This window comes from Nipponia nippon, unplaced genomic scaffold (genome assembly GCF_047370975.1).
Source record: "Nipponia nippon isolate SJK-2023a ecotype South Korea unplaced genomic scaffold, ASM4737097v1 scaffold_5, whole genome shotgun sequence".
Classification (NCBI taxonomy): Eukaryota; Metazoa; Chordata; class Aves; order Pelecaniformes; family Threskiornithidae; genus Nipponia; species Nipponia nippon.
This window is the reverse complement of record NW_028262369.1, coordinates 9,708,251-9,728,940: the sequence shown is the minus strand read 5'-3', so window position 1 is coordinate 9,728,940 and position 20,690 is coordinate 9,708,251. Positions and strand designations below refer to the sequence as shown.

Here is a 20,690-nt window from a genome sequence, read left to right as displayed (position 1 = left end):
TTTTGGGAGGCAATAAAAGATCTCTTTCCTCATCAGCTCTGTTACAGGAACATGAGACGAAATGACACTTTTTAAAATAAGAAGAAAACCCTGTAGGTTAAATATTTGGAAAAAACCAGGCAGAGTCAAATTCACAGGGCTTTGTACTGTATAATTGCACACATGCCACTACTTTATGCCATTCTGTTGGTTCTTTGAATGAATGGTTTCAAAAGATTTCTTTTTAAAAGGAACACATCCACTTAAAGGTTGTACTAGCAGACTCTAACCATCTTTAACGCTACATTCACAAGGACATCAGCTGAAAAAGCAAAGGAAAAACTTATGTTTTTTCCAGCACGTTTAACCCGGGAAGCTTGACAGCATTTCAGTACGGTTCAAAAAGACCTCTTCTATTAAACGTTTAAGCGTGTGAATAACCTGAGTCTCCCAGCAAAGCAACCTAGTCAAGTCCTTGCAGGACCAGAGCCTTGCTTGCTCCTGGTTGTGTTTCCAAACAGAAGCTAAACTATTTTTCAAATAAGATCATGAAAACCCAAAGATATGGACGTCCTTGCTTAGTAACCTGATAGTCTGTTACAGCACTTACCCTAATAGTGCCTTCCCACCTGTAACGCACCTTTTTATGCTGTATTATTATCCATGCTAAATAGTTGGGTGTTTTCAGAGAGCGAGGACCACATCTTTATTTAGTTTTGTAACCCACCCGCTATATTCTTGTGCATATCCCAACAGACGCGTCTCATTGACCAACGTCACGCACATTGCATGCGTATTGCACGCGTACGTCCCCCTTGGCCTGCTCCGGCAGCCACAGAAACCCAGGGGATTCTTCCCACCAGGCTGTGGGCTCAACCCTACATGCTTCTGGTGAAACAAAGTCTTGTTTTCTGCTCAGTAGAAGTGCGCTGTAATCAATCACCTGTTTTACCACTAAACTGTGACCCTCCCGAACCTATCAATGCGCTGTCATCTCTCCAGCACAGAGCACAGGGCTCTACCACCTTAACGGAACAAGCGCGACTCCAAATCGGTTATTAGTTACACCTGAGGCTACGTACTGAAACACGCAGACGTTAAGGAACGGGTTGAGGAGGGGTCTGAAGCCGTGATTTCCCTGCCGCTTTGCCCCGCGGGAGCTGCCGGCGCCCCGTCCTTCGCGGGGAGCGCGGCGCCGCCGGCCGCCCGCGCCCTCCCCCGCGGCGCTGGGAGAAGAGCGGCGCTGCCGGTAACCCCGCGTTCGCGTTTCAGTTTCGTCCGTGCGGCCCCTCACTCCCCGATTTACTGCTTCCTTCCCAGCCCGTTTCAAAGCATAATCCAGGGCTGACAGGCAGGTACGCCGCTAATAAACCCTGCCTGCGCTCTTTTGTTATCCTGTCGACTTGTGTGCCAACTTGGAGAAAAATTCCCTTTCCCTTCCCGCTGGGGAGGCGGCGGTTCCCCCGCGGGGCTCACCCCGGCTCGGCCCGGCGACGGTGGGGGTAGGAGCCGGGCTCCGCCGCGCTGCCCCGGGGCCGGGCAGAGGGTCCTGACGGCGCCGCGGAGCAGCCCCGAGGCAGGGTCTCCTCAGGCGCTTCTCCGCCGGGCCTCCCCTCCTCCTCGGGGCCCGACCTCGCCTCGGCTGCCCCCGACCGGGGGTCCCAGGGCAGAGCGCCGTCGCGCCCACGGCGGCGGAGGGGCGGCCTGAGGCGGGGGCCGCCCCGCCCCGCCGGCGGGAGCCGGGCTGGTCCCGCCCCGCACCGCCGGGGGCCGCGCCGTGCGCCGCTGCCCGCCGCGGGGGCCGCGCCGCGCTCGCCGCCGCCGCTGAGCGTGCGAGGGGCGGGCGGGCGGCGCGGCCGGGGCGGCCCGTGCGGCGGAGGGAGCGCCGGCAGCGCGGCCGCGGGGAGAGCGGGTCCATGGAGCACAACCACCTCCACCTCCACAACGGCTCCCTCCTGGCGCACCACCGCTATGGCTGCGGCTTGGGATACGCACCTGTCGTCTACTACAGCCTGCTGCTCTGCCTCGGGCTGCCGGGTGAGTGCCGCGCCCCGGCCGGCGGGGAGCCGGCGGGGACGGGGCGCCGTGCCCGGGCCGCCCCGGGAGCTGCCGCGGCGGGGCGAGGCTGCGGGCTTCCCGCGGAGCTGCCGGCGGCGCCCGCCGGAGCGTCGGCTGCCCGGCTGCCGTGCGGGCTGGGCGCGCTGCGGCGTCGGCGGGCCGCTCAAGGCAGCGGGGACGCGGGCTTTGGGCGCTCGGCGGGGATGAACGCGGGCGTTTCTTAGACAGCATCTTCACACGCTGCTGCCCCTGCGTTCCCTCTCTCTCCGGGGCTTGCCCCTGCCTGCCCTCGCACTGCTGCGGTCCCTTTCCCACCCGGACTCGGGCGCTCTGACTTTGAACTTGACATACAAAGTCTCAGCCCGTCGTGAAGTTTCTGCCATAGTCAATTTGGCGATTTGAAGACAAAGCGGTGCTGAGGACAGGAGGGCACCGGGGCTGCACCCTATCGATCGCATGCCGGGCTGGCAGTAATCGAAAGTGTAGCTGTCGAGTTTTTCTGGTGCAAATCTCTGCCTGGCTCCCTGGGGCAGGGTTGGCTCTGGGAGCAACATCCTGCTGGTAAGGAACTTGGCTGGGAAAGGAGCACGCTATCACAAGGTTAGCAGGCAGTTGTCTTACTCGGGAGCCTGTCCCTGCAGCTGATGGACCAGGATAGTATCTAGAAAGTCCAGTCTTAGGGTCAGCGCCCTGCGAAGGTAAAGGCAATGCTGACATTGAGATCCCTGAGTGCAGGTACAGGGCTTGGAATAAAGTCCCAGCTCACAGGCACCAGCTTCCAGACCGTACAACCCTCAGCAAAATTGCCTACTTGAAAGGGGGACAAAGACAATATAGAGATGCTGGGGATGAGAAAAGCAAGAGAGACCCCAAATGGGGAAGGAAAGGATGTTTCAGGCTTGGGTGTGAACACCTGTGAGGCACCATTGCCAGCACGCAGGTATCCACAGCTCAAAAGGCACAGATGCCGCACGAGCATCACATCAGCATTACCGTCTCAGCCAAGACAGAGAACGGAGCAGGCTTCTCCTCCCGGAGGGGGCTGTCTGAGGCTGTCAGTGAGATGCCTTGGCACGAAGGACCACAGGGAGCTGCTCGTGCAGCACCACTTCTGCAGTTACAGACTGGGATTCAGCAGGCAGAGCTGCCATCCCAGCACAGCCTGGGTGGGCAAACCTCACGGCTTGCTCCCTGACTTAACACCTCCAGCCTCAGAGCATCTTACAGCGATCCCAAGGACAGGCAGAATGAGTCGGGGAAAAGTTAGAGCAATCTGATGCACCAAAGTGAATCGATATTTTAAGAGTGCAATACAAGAGAATTTGATTGTGTCTATGTACAGCTACACATTTAAAGTGACATGCAAAATAGCAAGTAGCAATGGTAGTTAATAGTCTACAATTTCTAGATGTTTTGTTCACCTTAAGTCCTTCTTCGAGCAATTAATTCATAGAAAAAATTTTAATCAGACATGAAGAGAAATCTGCCTCTGAACGGCACACATGCAATTACCACTCTGCATATGAATTGATGTTCTTTGTGGTGTGGGTTTGTTTTTTTTTTTTTTCTCCCTGGCTTATAATTAAAATTTGAAGATTGGCTAATAGTTCAGACTAATAGTTCAGAGAACTAGAAAGTTAAGTCCTGTATTTACCCACTGAGGATGCAGGGCATAGGCAAGTGTCTCTGCTCCACAGCATTGATGAGTCTCAGCCCTGACCTGAAGAGATCCAGCCAGCAGGGATGAGGAGGTAGTTTCCTCTTCATTAATCCCTTAGGGGCTGCTTACATCTCTACAGTAATGACAAGCTCTGATTTCAAGACCTGTCCCCTAGGAACTGACCAAGGCCCTCGCAAGATTATCAGGTGAAGAAGTTGTTATGAAGCAGTCTGTGGCTAAGCTTGCCTTTGTATGTCTCTGAAACAGGGGAAAGTCTTACATGCACAGACAAGAAAAATCACTTAATGAGTGTTCTGCACGTACTTGCGCCAGCTCCCCAAGGATACTGCATTGTAATTACAGACTTAACACCGTCATTCTAAGAACATGGTTAAAATCGGTGCATGATCCAAATTAGCAATGGTGACACGCATTTCTCAAGGGATCGACATCAGTTGATTAAGAGCAGTGGCACCAGTGATCGTGCTTAACAGAAGTAACCAAAGCATTTGGTGGTGCAACGCTGATTTCAGCGGACTTACCTTTGGTGTGAACGTGTCAGCTTGTTCGGTGCACATTATCTGAGGATAACATTGGCACCAACACCTGAAAACACTGTGCACGTACAGTATGCTGAGTAAATGCACAGTATGCTGAGCGCATGAGAAATTTATCATTCTCGCCCTGAGACTGCCCAGAGACGAGAACAAGCTGGATGTGTTTAGGGGAAGACTCACATGGGCAGGCTTTGTTGAGGATGCGGTACAGGGCAAGAGCAGTGCTAAAAAGAGCTTTTCATGTTTTAATTTGAAGCTGCTCTTCAGTTTTCTAACATTAGAAAATTGTAAAGGTAGCACAGTTATTACCTGTTAGAAAAAGAACCCTGAAGTCTGTGGGATCTGAGTAATTAGCTTTGCGTGGTGCCAAGAATTTAAGAGAAACATCATCTAGGATCTGTCCTCAACACAGCTGGCGCAGTGTTTTGCTGAAAAGGAAATGGTTAACTCCTTGCCACAAATCTTGAAGAAAGACTGATGAGAGGGGAAACCAGTTAACTGTTTCTGCCTTTCCTGGTCTAGCATCTGAAGGAAATTTCACTAACTCAACAACTCCACTTTGAGGCCAAGCGATGCCAGGCCTGACCGTGCATGCAGAGAAAGCATCCTTTCCCCTCCTTTGTATAAGCCAGGCATCTCAGCAGATCCTGTTCTCAGCAGTAGCTCTTTCTCCTCCCTGCCTCAACCAGGCACCAGAAAGTCTGAAAAAGGCAGAGGCAAGAGTGAGCAAAATGAACTCCTTTTACCCCTGCTACGGCAGTAGTGCACAGAGGCAAGTGCCAGGCTGTGCCCCGCAAAGAGGTGCAACCACAGCGGCGCCGTTGCATGCCGACCCTGGCGCAGCAGGTACTGCGCGCCAGGGTGGCTTCGCCTCCTCCAGAGGTGATTGCGCCTTCCGATCAGCTGGGATGGGAGGTTTCTCTTTTCCCTCTAAGCAGAGGCTGGCAAGACAGAGACTGTTTTCCAAAACTTGTTGTGAGTGCAGATGTGCAAAGGCGTCCCGCAAGCGTGCAGTCCCACTGCCAGGACCAGGGGTGTCACAGGAGCAGGCTGTGTAGGACAGGGGGAAACTGGTGGTGCAAGGGTGGGGAGCAGAGCGAGGCAGCAGCGCTGGAAGTGGGGTCATACTCCCATCTAGAGGGGGGTTATCATTTATGGAGCCGTTCTGCAGCTCCTGCTCTGCCATCCTTGCATTCCCCCCGTCTGTCAGTCGGAGAGGACCTCTGAAGCACCTCCAGTTAGCTGGGAGGCAAGAGAGGGGCTTCAGGAAGGCTTAATGGAAGCATTTTTTGCTTTAGTGAGAGAAAATGCCAGAGAAGAGGTGTTGTCTGATGTAGAGGAGGGAAGAAATTGCTCTGATTCAATCCAGGAGGGGGCTGGTAAAGTGAGGAAGCAAAGAGCAACAGGTACCAACTCTCGGTCTGTCCCTTTGCCAGTGAGCGCTGCACAAAGCAGATACCTGGCTTTGACCCTGATTGCTGCTTCATTAGAAGGTGCAGTGACAACTGAGTTGCTTTGCACGCGATCACCTTCCTCGTCAGGGGTATAGCCTACTGCTGCTGAAAGGACACAGTGGCAGCGTTTCCTAGACTGGGGCCTGGCATGATCCATGCTTCCAGGGGCCTTCTCCTCCTGACAGTGCGGAGAGGCAGAGTAAAATCTGGCTTTCTTACTGCGTGATCGCTGGCCCCACTTTGCTCCCTGGTCAGTCGCCTGCCTGGGGAGCGACTCAGCTTCAGGGGTCATCACATCCCAGTGACACAAAGTACAGGCACATACCCAGCACCCTTACAGCATCCCCAGCAGGTAACAGACTCGCACCCACGCCCCAGGGAAGTGCCGCTCCAAACTTTGAGAGCCTGGTCTACAAAACATTTCTTTTATTCATGCTTTAGGCTTCTGCTTAAAACCCATCACTCTGATTTAAACACAGATTCAGGACTTTGCAAGCTTGGGAAAGCAGCCTGGGCACACTTAGGTGCTCCAAGCTAGAGGGTGCAAACAGGTAGCTTTTGTGTCAGGCCTGCTGCTGAACAAGGTGTTGTGGAGATGGGGACAACCCAGGTCATTCAAAGCTCAGCCATGAACAGAACGCACTCGGCAGGCTCCACATAGAGGGAAAGAAGCTGTAGTCCTAACCTAGAGGAACGTGTAAGCTCAGCAGGGGTGCCTAATCTTTTTAGCACACTGTCAAGGGAGGGCTACATGTTATGGACCTTCCCCTAACAGATGACAGGCCGGCTGTCCTCGCAGAGCAAGTCAGCTCCTTCCTAGGGTGCTGGATTGACACGCAGGTGCGTAACATTTGCACTGCGCCTGTGCAAACTGTAGTACAGCCACAGGCAAACTGAAACGATGGAGAACTGGTCCTGCTGGAGCCGCCTTCCCACAGGCATCTTGGAATAAGGAGGCTATTCTGGAGGCGCGCAAGCCAGGGTCATCGTCCTGGCAAGGCAGGTACTGCCGGTGGGCTGTGGGCTGAGCATCCCTGATCTAAGAGACCACCACCATGCAATAGCCCAGCTGTGCTCCCTCCGCTCCCCAGGGGTGAAGGGGGAACGAGACCTCAAAAGCATCGCCATCTCTGTGCTTACAGCCGTGACCTGGTTTGTACCATGAGTAGGAAGGGGGACGGGTAGCAATGTTTGTTGATGGCTCACATGGCACGTAATATCCTGTACATACCAAAGCAGGCAGGAGGTAGGTGTACATACAGCACACAGCAGTACAGAAGTGTGTCTGACCTGTTTTGGATTCCTGCTGTCTACTGCCTAGTATATTCTTCTGCAATCACCGTACAGGCTTCTGATTAAAGAGAGTATTTCCAACACCTGAATAAATAGCCTCTCTCATAACAGCACATCTGAACAATAGAAGTGCTAAAGGAAGATCTGAAAATATGAGTTGGACAATTGTTATGTGCAGAGTTATGACCTTGAAAAAACAGCACTCTTCAGCTGTCGCTCATTAGATAGAGTTCACACAATGAATAAGAACTGAACCCTTGTGAGGCCTGACTCAACCCCCCTTTTATTCAAAGACCATACTTTCTCTGACTTAAAATCTGAACTGGATGCAAAACCAGTACATTGCATCCTGCTTAAAGAAGGACAAATAAATTGGCAGAACTTTAGCTCAGCTACCAGAGCAACCGAAGGGCACTGCAGCACATTACAGTAGCACTACTGGACAGAGGGGAACAAAACTGCTGCTAACATGCTTAAAATGAGTCACTTCCTATTGTAAAATGAATGCTTTTTCTTTAAGGAAAGAAGAATCATTACGAAAAAGAATAGATTCATACATTTCCTACACAGAAACAGTGACAGCAAGGCGTGCAGATGGGAGCAATTTAGTTTGGTCAGTATGTCTGGAGACTGTGGCCACTAAAGCCTCGCAGCCTGAAAGGCAGCGTGTGGCTGAATCCGTGCTGATGCAGAAGAGGACTTGACTATGCATTTGTGAACGCCACTACAGAGTACAACTGCTAACTTTGGTTTTCTTCTGCCACATCAGTAGGAAACAGCACTGTCAGGGCTGTAATGATAACGAGGTGCAATATTTGGGAGACTCAGTAGACTATGAAGTGCACAACCTTGCATGGCAGGCTGCTGAAATGGATTGGGAAGGAAAATGAAATGACGACGACACAAAAGAGAGAGCACAGCCAGTTTTCACGGTAGGTGGGTAATGCAGAGCCCCCAGTTGTTAAGAAGTCAAGCCATTCAGAAGCACTAGGCAGTCTAATATCCTGCTGTTCTTCATCCACCCCGTTACTTAGTTCTCTCCTCCTCCTCCTCTTTCTGCTCCCCTCCATAAAATGGGGGTGAATCAGCAGAAACAAGTCAGCAGGAGAAGGCCTTCATCCGCATACGTCAAAACAATTTGCTGTAGGCAAACAAACAACACGGAGATGTCCTGATGTGGTGCGCTCTCTGCTTTCACATGGCAAGTGCAAAGCAATCCCTGGCCATAAAAGCTTTCACCTTCTGTTTCAGGTGGTCCTTTTGAGCCTTTAACCTCTTTTCCCATTAACTTTGAGACACCAGAAAAGGAAACAAAGCCAAAATTAACCCCTTGAGCACAGGAGACCTTGCACACACTTCCGTTTTTATTCTGCAGAATAAAGATACATATATATGTAAGGATCCTAAACCCCAATGTCCGGAGTGCTGTTGGTGCCGTTCTGGGGGTGGCCTGATGGGAGAAGGTGGTGTTGGCTTGCCCCCCAGGACATCGGTATGGTTGTGCAGAAGGAATGAAGTTGAGGCAACCAAGTAGGACAAGAATTAGCGGTACAGAAGATGACCAAAAGGAGTTTTAGCCCTTTATCCATGGAGGAGGAGAGAAGCCTGCCTATTGAAACACCCAACACATCTTTTTCATTGAAATTGTTCTCTTCTACCCCCTGAAACAGAGAGTTCCTAGAATGTAGAGTCATTTAACTTCTCCATCTTTTCAATCATATGGTGCATTGATTGCGTGGATAGGTGCACTAGAGGTTGCTTTTCATTTCAAGATAAATTACCTGTCAGTCAGTTACATCAGAGTAGGATATTCCACAAACATTTGTTCATTCCAGGTGTGTTTTCTTCAATGTCCAGACTAGCACACAAAAGAGCGATATATCTAGTGTGGATGCAGTATATTCTCTGTGGGGGAAATAAAGCCAAACTGTGATGGTTTTACATAGTCTGTAATTTCCTGCATATTGTCTAAAATTGGCATAGTCTCTGAGAAAGCTTGGCCATCGGGTTTGCAAGCCTGAGCTCCTATTGCATTAGCTAATGCTTTAGGAAGACATAAAGACTTTGTTTTTTAGTAAAACCACAATCAAAGGTAAAATCCTCTTAATTATTCATGTTCAGTAAAGAATTCATGCCAGTGCCCTTATGAAATCACATCCTCCCTCCATCCTAGTCATCCCATCAAATAAATACCTTTGGCACTTGCCTCAGTGCTTTGGCATTCGATATCAAAAGGGTAGAATGGTTTTGTCATCCTTGAGCTCAAGTTACTCAGCTTGAGACTGCTTAAACTTTACTGACAGCCCACATTTAGAAGCCACAGACAGCTGCCAAATGAGACACCTGAATTGCCTTGAAAATCTCGGTCTGTCCAGATACGTTGCATGAATAACCAAATTCCTTTTATCATTTCTGCATTATTTTGCAGATTGCTTTTTCTCCTCCCAGCATCAATTTCCATTAGAAAGCTTTACTGCTCTGATAGCAAGATGCGAGGCTAGGTTTTGAGATACGAGTTTTAGACATTTTTACCCTTGTGTGGGTGCCTCTAAGAAAGGCTTCAGGGCTGGGGGGAATGTCCCAGAGTCATTACAGGCTTTCTGCACTGTAGGCCCAACTCAGGAAAGGTGGATGAGGAGGGTGAAGGCTGCAAGAGAAGAAACAGATCGTGTGTCACCAGTGAGCGCGTGCTGGGCCTCCCCGCGTCTTAGCCTAGTGTTTCTTCTGGGCCATTCTCATATTGCAGAAATAGCCTAAAGACTTGGGAAAAAAGCCTACTCCAACCGTCTAGGAAAGCCAAAAGCAATGCAATGTAATTACACATCTGCCAGACAAGTTACTGCACTTAAGCCTGAGTGGTTGGCAAGGCTCAAAATGAATGCTGGCCATTGGCGTCTCCATGCCGTTACCACATCTGTGCCCTCCAATGGCGAGGAAGTGCTTTTGGCTGGATTAAAATCCTTCTCTGGCCTCCATGACCCACCGACAGCTAGTGCCAGCCACAGAGCGGAGTGCCCCATTCACGGCATCCTTCCCCAGAGACACCTCAGCTAGTAAATGCTGTCAGGGAGGAAAAACAACCCCAGAGGCCAGATTTCACCATCAGAATCTGGCCTCTGCCACCAAGTCATTAATTCACCTATGACTTGCAAGCACAAGGCCATGCCGCGTTTCCTCTAGCAGTCACTAACCCCACCTCCCATGTACGGAGGGGAGTTGGGGCTGTCCTGGGCAGGAGCTTGATCATGCTCTACCTCCAGGTTCACTTTCACCCTCAGAGCTAGTGTGGTCTGTCCCTGCACAGGGGATTTCCAAGCACAAACCACACAAGAGTCTTCCTACAAGGTGTGAAACCTCCTCCAGTGGCAGTCCTGCATCCTTGCCTGCCATAACTTTTGTGATGCTCATTTTTTGGCTTAAATCCATCCCCTGGGAGATGATGCGGCACCAGCAGAAGGGGCTGATGGCTTTTCCCCCCAAGGGTGAGTGGATGCATGCTGTTTGGCGGTGCTCAGACAACCGAACAACAAATCAATCAATTTATTTTAAAAATCAGTCCTCACAGGAATTCTCAGGGAAGGAAAAACTTGTATTGCACTAATTATATTTTATAAAGTATCTCTTTACACTTCACAGAGGTTTAAGGAAGGATCTCAGGATAAAGGAGGAGAACAGATTACATTAGCCATGAGCAGGCACCGTTCACAGAGGCTGTCCCCATCTGCTGTAGTGTTGAGTTCAACTCACACCACCTGCAAGAGGAAAACATGGAACTGCCCTACCTTCTTTAAGGTCAGACAGCAGCCAGGGATCATTTTAAAAGACCACATAACCAGCTATAGCCAACATCGGTAATAAACACGTTTACTTTACCACAGCATTTTTTTTTTTTTTAATTAATTCCTGTTACGTGGCCTCCATCAGAAATCACCCATTGTCATAATCTTCTCCAGAGAGCTCCCACACAAAGTGAGGGCTGAACACCATCCTCATCTCCAATCTGGTAACTATTGGCAAACAGCTGTCAGTGATCGCGGTCAGATCTGGCTGCTGGACATGGTACCTGTTTACATTTTAATATTGCCTCCTAGCTTAAAGGAAATAATCTATTCCCATTAAGCCAAAACACCGCTATTTTTCACCATATATTTTTAGCATGCTGTATTTACAGAGTTTCTAAATCTAAGAAGGAGGTGTTACTAACATATTTTTTAAAGCAATTTAAGATTTAAAAAGTTTGTAAACCATCTCTCTCTGTGCCTGTCAGGTGACTAATGCAAGGCCTGCAGAGTAGTTTCGTACATTGCACAATAATTTGTAGGGATCCTAGCAACAACTGTATTCGGTAAAAGGTGTCCATTATATTCAGTGACCTAACGTTTATCACGCTCGGTAAGCGACGCTCACGGCTACTTCATTTAGGTAGTTTATGATGCTGAACTACTGAACCACACAGCAGGCCTTATTCCCAACACAGCAGCGCTGCCGCTTGTGTTGTAAAGGCTATTTCACTGCACAGATTGCTGTATACATGCAAAATGCTCTCAATAAAAAAAAAAAAAAACAAAAAACCAAACACAAACCGACAAAACCAAAGCCCAGAAACATACCTATTTCTTCTTTAGACAGGCACAATTGCTCCTGCTTAAGCTCACACGCAGTGATAACAGTCAGTGGAAGGAGCTCTGCAAATCCCCCGCAAAGACTGTCGTTAGACACTATTTGAGCTACGACTGTAATCCACAAAACAAGAAGCTGGGGAAAAAACTGTGCCTTTAGGTCACAGGCACTGCTTTGAGGAGGCACAGAAGACTGCCCGGGCTCTGCAGGCAAGGCAGCATGGCTTTGGTATGGGAAGCAAACCCAAGTACCCATGAGAACCAAGGTTGGTCCCCAAAGGATGGTGTCTCTCGGATACGTATGACCTCCAATGGCATGAATTTCAGTGCTACAATCTGTGCTCAGAAGCTGATAAATTCAGAAGAAATGTCGAAGAAGAGGTGTAAGCGTCCCATGACGCGGCCTGGCTGAGTTAGAAGGTTGCTGTATTTTGAGCAGTGTGGACCAATGGTGTTTGGGTATCAGAGACCTTCAGATGCTGTGTCCCAAAGGCATCCTCATAACTGAAGGGAAAGAATTGAGACTGCCGTTTCTTAGAGTTGCCTCTCATCATCTGCTAGTGGCATCTCAAGGCTTCAGCCAGCTAGTCCCTAATCAAGCCCTGGTTCTCAACCAGATACTTATAAATTCAGAATACTGCACTGCAGCAAGCGACGCTGGCATAAATTCCCGTCTGTCATCCCCTAATCAACTCCCAGCACAGCGATCAATCTCTTTCAAATTCAGACGATCTTAACTACTTAGTATCTAAAAAAAACACTGCAAGAAATAGGCAGTACACCATCCAGGACAATTTAGGGCACTGACCTATCCAGCAGCTGTAGCTCCATGTACATTACAGTTGAGACAGATATTTTTGTATCTCCATCATCATCTCTGCCATAGTCCTCATCACTGACTACAATATTAGTGCAAGAATTGGGGTAAACAAGGTTAAAATGTGGTCACAAATGCTCTTCCATCACCTTTCACATGCAACAGGTAATTTTTGCCCACAGGAGAGCTCGCGGGCACAGAGTAGGCACCCAGGAGTCACCAAGATGCTGGCACAAAGATACAGTTGTTCACACAGAGTGGTGTTCCCACCCATTTCCTATTTTACTGAGCTTTAGATAGTGTTTAAGGACATACCAAGGACCGACTTAACACTGGCTAGGAAATGGATGAAGGACTGAGATTTATCCATAGCTCATCTTCACTTTCCCTGTACAGCATGCAGCGGGAAAAACATTCCCGAACGCTGTGCTAAGACACTGTCATACTGGCAACTTTCTGTTGCACCCCAGTATATATCTGTTTTCACAAAGTAAATGATATTGCTATATTTCATACCATCCAGCCAGAAAAAGCCCTAATGTGATCCCAGGGAAAGCATTTCCAATACAAGATACCATAACCCTTGCAGAAAAATTGGACAGAGCTTGCATGTACTTTGTCAGATCAATTTTCTAATCCAGCTCACCAAGCAAAGCTCGCTGGCGTTAGACAAATAACTTGCATTTCAGTACATGCTGTTACTGCCGTTGCTGGGAACCCTGAGAAAGGCGGGGGGAGAGGGTACAGAGGAAAGGACTGCTCATACTTCACCGAAAGGGTAGTCAGGCATTGGAACAGGCTGCCCAGGGAAGTGGTTGAGTCCCCATCCCTGGAGGTATTTAAAAGACAGGTAGATGTGGTCCTTGAGGACATGGTTTAGTGGTAGACTTGGCAGTGCTCGGTTAACGGTTGGACTTGATGATCTTAAAGGTCTTTTCCAACCTAAACAATTCTATAAATGATCCTGTAGGAAAATGGGAGGGGGGTTAGGACCAAAGAGCAGGACCCCCACAATGGGCAGAAGGGGTGGGAAGCAGGGCTGCTGTGCCTGGGCATGGCATGGCTTCAGCATCCCTGCAGGAGCTTCTCTGGCAGTCAGGCCAGAGTTACCAGCAGGGACCAACATCCTCAAGCATCCTCCTTGCTGCACGCTGGCTCCAGCTGCTGCCACTGGAATGAGTCAAATCCAGAGGATTTAAAGAGAAGATGAACCCCATGGGTCACATCCAGTATCTGCAAAGCTGAGCCACTCAGCTTGGCTGGCTAAAACCAACAGTGGCTGCAGAGTCATGATAAACACTCCAGCTCAAGGATTTCCTTGACAGTACATCACTCACTGTACCTCTAGGGCTCATCAGCAGGCACCACGGAGGCATTTCACAAGCAAGTAAGTGAAAAATGACACAGCAGTTCTGACTGTGTCACCCCCCATCCCCCACGTCTGCTCTGAGCTGAGATCAATGCAGTTGTACCCACGTTAACAGGGGGCAGAATTGGGAAAATTCCCCTGAAGACAATTTGAGACAGTACTGGTGAAAAGATCATGCTTTTTTTTATTTAGGGAAGGAGTCAGTTGATTGTCATGTTTGGTTTAGTTTTGTTCCAAGATACAAAATTAAATATATTAAGTTAATAAAAAAATAGGTGACGCTTATGAGGGCTATTACTGAAGATCATTCACTCTGCTGCAGTTCATTTCCCTAGTGGCAGGAATCTGCTCCCAGACAGCAGGCTTTTAAGGCATTTACGAAGGAGGAAGTTTTCTCCAGTGCCAAGTAAAACAGTTTAAAAAAAAAAAAAAAGAGCATTTTCAGTTGTAGGACATATGTCCTAGGTCATCATTACCTTAACGTCAGCAGCTTCCTTTCTCTCTGATTTAAAGGAATCCTTACAATTATTGTTGATTTGTTTTGGGAAATCCATCAAAGTTGGCAGGAATGTTTGCAGCACTGAATGCACAGAAGAGGTGATTTATAGAACACTTATGAAAATGTCAAATACAAACATTTGGCAGTCTCTTATACAGTAAACCAGATCTCTGATTTTTAAGTACTACTTCAGGTATTCTAGCCAAGTGATATAAACTTCTGATGGGAACAATCTTGCCTGTCTCATTCTAGCTATACTGCTAGTAGGAATAATAGGATTTTTTCTTTTTGCCCAATTGAAGACTACACAGTAAGTTATAGTAAACACAAGCAAGTAGTTAAAAAGTTTGACTACACCTTAGTGCTCCAGGAAAGGTCTCAAGGGCTGTTTGTATCCACGGTGGGGAGCTCTGCCTGGCCAAGGGCTGTAGGACTGAGCCCTTCCTATAGCATCCATTATAGCACTGGTTCAAGCAGCTACTAAAGTGTAATCTTTAAACTGAATCACAGCTTTAGAAGATTGAAGCAAACCAGAGTGAAAGAGCAGAGACAAGACACATGAGCACTTCACCACAATATTGTCATGCAGTACATCTAAGCATGGTTTAGGTGATGGGTCTGTATTGTGGCCAAAGAATTGCAAGCAGATGCTTTTTCAGGAATCTCAAGGATGTTTATACTTGGGCTGAATCAGAACATCCATCACATCTGATGTGACCAGCAGGGTTTCCTTAAAAGCTTAACTGTATCACTCCAGAGGAAAAATGCCTTCTAGTTGGAGAGAAGGACTTGTAAAGAGCAGCTCTCGATGAGCAAGCAGGTCTTTGCAGAGCAGACCATTTCAGTGCTGGGAAGGGAGGCACTTCCCCAGAGCCCACCTGTAGGAGATCAGGTCAGACAGGCAGGACTGAATTACAGAAGACTCATCCTGGGCAGAGCTGAAAACTTCAGGAGTGCTGTGAAGCACCTCCAGCTCTCAGGAAGAGCTGAGGACACATTTCCCTGGAAGTCCTTCTCTCAACTGGGGTCCCACTCAGGCAAGAAAAAAAGTTACCTAATCCAGGTGGCTTTGATTTCAGCTCGTTTTAGCTGGAGTTCAAAACTAAAAACAGGCAGGCACCACAAGCTGGGACAAGGAACAAAATATCTCTCTCCAATGCCCACCCCACCCTTCTCATTCATCACTTGTGAAAAAAATGTGACAAAAGCAAGGGGGGAAACAAAAGTACACGCATGAGATACTGATTTTTTCTACTGCTGCTCCCTACTGCTACCCCTGCCTCCCTGCACATGGGCAGGGGTCCCAGTACCCCCTGGCCAGGATGCTCCTGCTGTGCCCGCAGTAGCAGCAGGGCTGACTAGGGAGCAGCAACAACAGGGCTGGGGCCATAACTCTACACCTGCTCCGAGGAGATGGCAAAGAGCTGCCAGACACCCCCTAATCCTATGTCTGGAGTAAAGGTCTGGACTTTCTCTCTGTCCCTCGTCCTGGTCCCCCAGGACACCGAGTGACAGCATATCCCACAGCTGGGAGCAGGGCCACGTGCTCCTCTCATTGCAACAGCTTTTCTGAGGGACCCAACTGTAGCGTTTTGCTTTTGGTTTCTTGGTCTTTAACAAAGGCGGTCATGTTGCTAAGTGCTTGAACAGAGCTGCTGCTCCAAGCAAGCACTCAGAAAAGCTAGTGTTACACCTTAATAGCCTAACTCTGTGTTTCTGTCTCCACAGCAAACATCTTGACAGTCATCATCCTTTCGCAGCTTGTGGCTCGCAGGCAGAAGTCGTCCTACAACTATCTTCTAGCTCTAGCTGCTGCTGACATCCTGGTTCTCTTCTTCATTGTCTTTGTTGACTTCCTCATGGAAGACTTCATCTTAAATAAACAAATGCCTCAGGTACTGGACAAAATAATTGAGGTCTTGGAATTTTCTTCCATCCACACCTCCATTTGGATTACGGTTCCACTAACAATTGATAGGTACATAGCTGTGTGCCATCCGCTGAAGTATCACACAGTCTCCTACCCTGCTCGTACTCGAAAAGTCATTGTAAGTGTCTATATCACCTGCTTTTTGACCAGCATCCCCTACTACTGGTGGCCCAACATTTGGATTGAAGACTACATAAGCACATCAATGCATCACGTCCTCATCTGGATCCACTGCTTTACTGTTTACTTAGTGCCCTGCTCCATCTTCTTCATTCTGAATTCCATCATTGTGTACAAGCTGCGACGAAAGAGCAATTTCCGACTGCGAGGGTACTCCACAGGGAAAACAACAGCCATTTTGTTTACTATAACTTCTATTTTTGCCATACTTTGGGCACCAAGAATAATCATGATATTGTATCACCTCTACGTATCGCCTATAAACAACAGCTGGGTGGTACATATTGTGTCGGACATCGCCAATATGCTAGCACTGCTGAACACTGCAATTAATTTCTTCCTCTACTGTTTTATTAGCAAAAGATTTCGCACAATGGCAGCTGCCACGCTGAAAGCCTTCTTCAAGTGTCAGAAGCAACCTGTGCAATTCTATACAAACCATAACTTTTCCATAACAAGTAGCCCTTGGATTTCTCCAGCCAACTCTCACTGCATCAAAATGCTTGTTTACCAGTATGATAAGAATGGAAAGCCTATAAAAATATCACCATGAAAAGGGCAATAGTTGGAGTTTCTGGGTGCAAGTTCTTTTCAAGTGGTTACATCTTCAGGATGTAATTTGCTGAAATGGCTGTTTTGAAGAGTGGTCATTTGATTTCATTTCCCTGGGAGACCAAGGGCAGATCAGACTGTTCAGAGGGAAACAGGAGCACTCGATTTTAGGAGCAAAAGTGAAAAGGCAGATGCCACCATCTCTTAAATAGCATTTTGAATATGCTTCGGAGTTCAAGTCTTAGTGTTCAGTCGCAGTCAAATGTTTTGCATCCCAGCACCAGTGAAGTCCAAAGTCATTGGAGGGGGGGAAGCCACAACAGTGTTTAATTACAACCTTTTAAAACACAACAAAACCTTACTTGACCGTGCAGTTCACTACTGACAGAGCAAGCTGATGCTTTTATGTACTGTGGAAGGTGCCATGTCTGGTGTGTGCACTTGCCAAAAATGATGTGTTGTTTCTGACATGAAATACCACCACACACAGTCTGGCTGTCAAGACCTTGTGCAGGAGGCAGCCTGTGAGACACAAACTGTAACAAGCCTTTTTCGGCTCATTTGAACAAGGCTCAAGGACTGATATAGTACCTGTTGCAGCCTCGGCATGGAAAGCAATCCTGCAAGCTGCCAATATTCATACGTTTTAAGTTGTTATTTAAGAATGTGACCGAGACAGGGGAGCTGGAGGGAGGCTTCTTGAGCCAAGAACAAAAGCAGCATCTTTTCCCAGCTATTTCAGTTATGGTGTCTAAAGACTGTCAAGTGCGAGGCCAAGTCCTGCCTGATGCAGAGCTCCCACTGAAGCTATTCTGCAAGGTTTGGAGTGATTACAGCCTTCAGATTCCTTCTTAATCAATAAAGATTCTCAGTTATCCCCCGTGTTCAGGCCTTTAGGGATTAACATATAAAGCCTCAACCTAAGATTTTCTCCTGACAGATTATGCCATCCTATTGCAGATTTGCCATTTAATTGTTAAAAAACTATTTGTGAAAGAAATCCATTAAATCCCCAACAGCAGTAAAAACATAGATCAGCTTGGACTAAGGCTTTTAAATATTTACCTTATTTAAAGTAGCTTAACTTCTCTTCCTTGACACTCAAAAACCAGCATCCCAGCAATGCTGAGAGTAGAAAATCAGAGAAGAGATGTACAGGAAGGCTGAAAATGCATTTCTTTTAATTTCTCTCCTTTTCAGATGTTGGCATGTGCTCTGAGCCACGTACCACAACCTTTTTACTTCTATATTAGGCACCTAATGCAGCCTTACTGAACGTGAGAGCAGACTTCCTTGCATGGTGAACATGAACACAAGCACAATGTGGTCAGTGGACACAGCAGCTTCTCAGTAACTGCAAATAAAAAGCAGCCCGGTGCTAGTACTGCGTTTGTGCCTGTGCCCATCTCCATTGCCAGTAGGGAGCTTGTGGCAACCACACATAGCGAGGTCTCCTGAGAAGGGATCCAGTCAGTCCCACTTTGGTGGGATCTGAGGGCTGAAAACATCTCTCAAACCCATAGATGGCTCAGCTTTGGTGCATTCTCCCTAAGAAACACCAAGTCTGCACAAGTCCTGCTGAGGACAACAGCCTGGTTCCCTTCTGCCACAAAGGTTGCATTTGCACACTGACGTATGCTGGTGTCCTGCAAGAGCAAAACCCACGCCAAATCTGAGCACGCCTTCCCCAGGAGGGAACAGCAGCAGAAGGCACAAGCCATGAAGACCAGGACCCCAGGCAAAGGCGGGTCACATGTGGAGGGGCTTTCTCAGGAGAGATTGAGGCTACTCAGGTCAGTCGGGAGCGGCGGAGGCAGGACGCCCAGTGAGCTTGCACCACCTGGTCCTCTCCCACCAGCAGAGCCGTCGGGCTGCGCGATCTAGCCGGCAGCAAGAGCTGCTGGGCACTTCTCTGTGAGGTGCTGAAGCACCCCATGGACCATGCTGGTTAGAGCAAGGAGAGGGGCACATCTGGGGAGGGGGGAAGCGGAGAGCAAAAGCTGACTCTTCCCACCCTCACCTGCTGAGGGGATGCTACCCACCTAAATCTCCCCAGGTTCAAAGGGAAATGAGGAGCCCCCTCATGCTGCAGGCTGTTTGTCCCTGTGATCTCAACAAAACTTCACACTTGCAATAATAAAGTGTAAAAGGGATGCTCAGCCTTGCTGTATTTGTCACAGCAAGGTTAAAAATTATTGCTCCCTTTACCAGTGTTTTACAGAAATTAAGGTTTGCGGCCATGCCTTCTACCCTCCTCTCAGAAACCTCTCTCTGGTCTTTGTCAGTTGATAGTAACCAAAGTTACCTTATGAAAAAGGTACTGTATGTTTCATTTTGGGAAAACACTGTATTTATAACTTATTTTTATTCTAAATTTGTTATGAGGAATGCTTGTCTGAGTTATATGTGAATGAGTCTGAAGTGCAATATCTATATAGGTAAGTGGTTCATTTTTGAGAATGTATCTACTGAAAAAATATTTATACAAGAAATTCACTATTCTACTTAATATAATAGTAAACTTACAGAAAATAGTGAATGTTTAGGGCTTTTATTTATTAAAAAAATTCAATTAAGTGCATGGCATATGCTGCCATTCACATGGTGTGATTTATTAGTTTTTGTAACAATGTTTATCCTGCAAACTAGCAGTGTCATCTGAATTTTTTCCTGTCCTGATGATGTATTTTTGTAAATTACCATATTTAAAAAACAAAATCTTTCTGCATGAATATTTTATTTCCCACTAAAAATAATGCATTAAATTGTTGTAACTTCATTTGAAAAAAGCTCACAACCCTTTTCCGTATCATTTTAGAAATGATGAGGTGCAATTTTCATGTATAGTGAATGGGTCATTTCATTTCTGATAATTTAGGGCTTTAAGAGCTTACTTCCAAAGCCCCTTGAAGTCAAAGGGAAAGCTGCTTGTGGGTTTTGTGGTTGGTTTTTCCAATCCCCATCAATTTTGGAGGGCTTTGCATCAAGCCGTATCTTGTTGACAGACATTTGAAGCCTTCTTAGAGTCCCGTTTGGATAATAAAGCCTTGACTTTTTGGTCTGCCATATGGGAGCTGCTGTTGATAATACTTGCCTTATTTTTGGTTGTGTGAAGCATCTTGCAATGACTGTTGCTAACTAGCCAGTGTCTTGCTGTATTATTCGTACCTCCTAATTTTCCAATAGTAAAAACTAAACCAAGCACATATAGTATCATTATTTAGGGAAAAAGAGAATTCTGGAGACAAAACCATCTTTGTTGCGGAGATGGTCTTTTGTACTCTATTTAATTTATATTTCAAATATCTACAATTAGAAAAAATAAGCTGTGAATGGACGGTTTTACAATTACTTATAGGTATATGTCCTTGAAGACCACAGCTAGGAACAAAATACTTTTTAGATGAGTTGCTGGTATATAAAATTATGGGACCTATCACCTATTTAAATTGTGAATATTGATATTTTCATAAGTAGACAATATATTGTGTTTGACAAACTTGTTTGTATTATAATAAATCACGAGATGGTGCATAACTTACTGCTGTGTTTGGAGCTATCATTTGATTTATAGATTCTTATGATACACTTTTGATTTATAGGTATTTATGATATACCACAAACAAGACCAGTCCTTGGCAACCATTACTCAGTAAAACATGGCCTTGGATTATGGATGTTCATTCATTTGTTGAAAAAAAAAAAATCTGAAATAAGATGTTT

The 20,690-nt window shown here is 47.3% G+C and overlaps 1 protein-coding gene across 1 annotated transcript; it reads left to right on the top strand.

The window, feature by feature from the left end:
• Positions 1-1,895: 1,895 nt before the first annotated feature.
• Positions 1,896-20,299, top strand: GPR139 (G protein-coupled receptor 139). The gene is made up of 2 exons (XM_087732734.1): positions 1,896-2,016; positions 16,034-20,299. The coding sequence occupies exons 1-2, from the start codon at positions 1,896-1,898 to the stop codon at positions 16,966-16,968; spliced, it is 1,056 nt and encodes a 351-aa protein (XP_087588860.1). The 3' UTR covers positions 16,969-20,299.
• Positions 20,300-20,690: the final 391 nt, after the last annotated feature.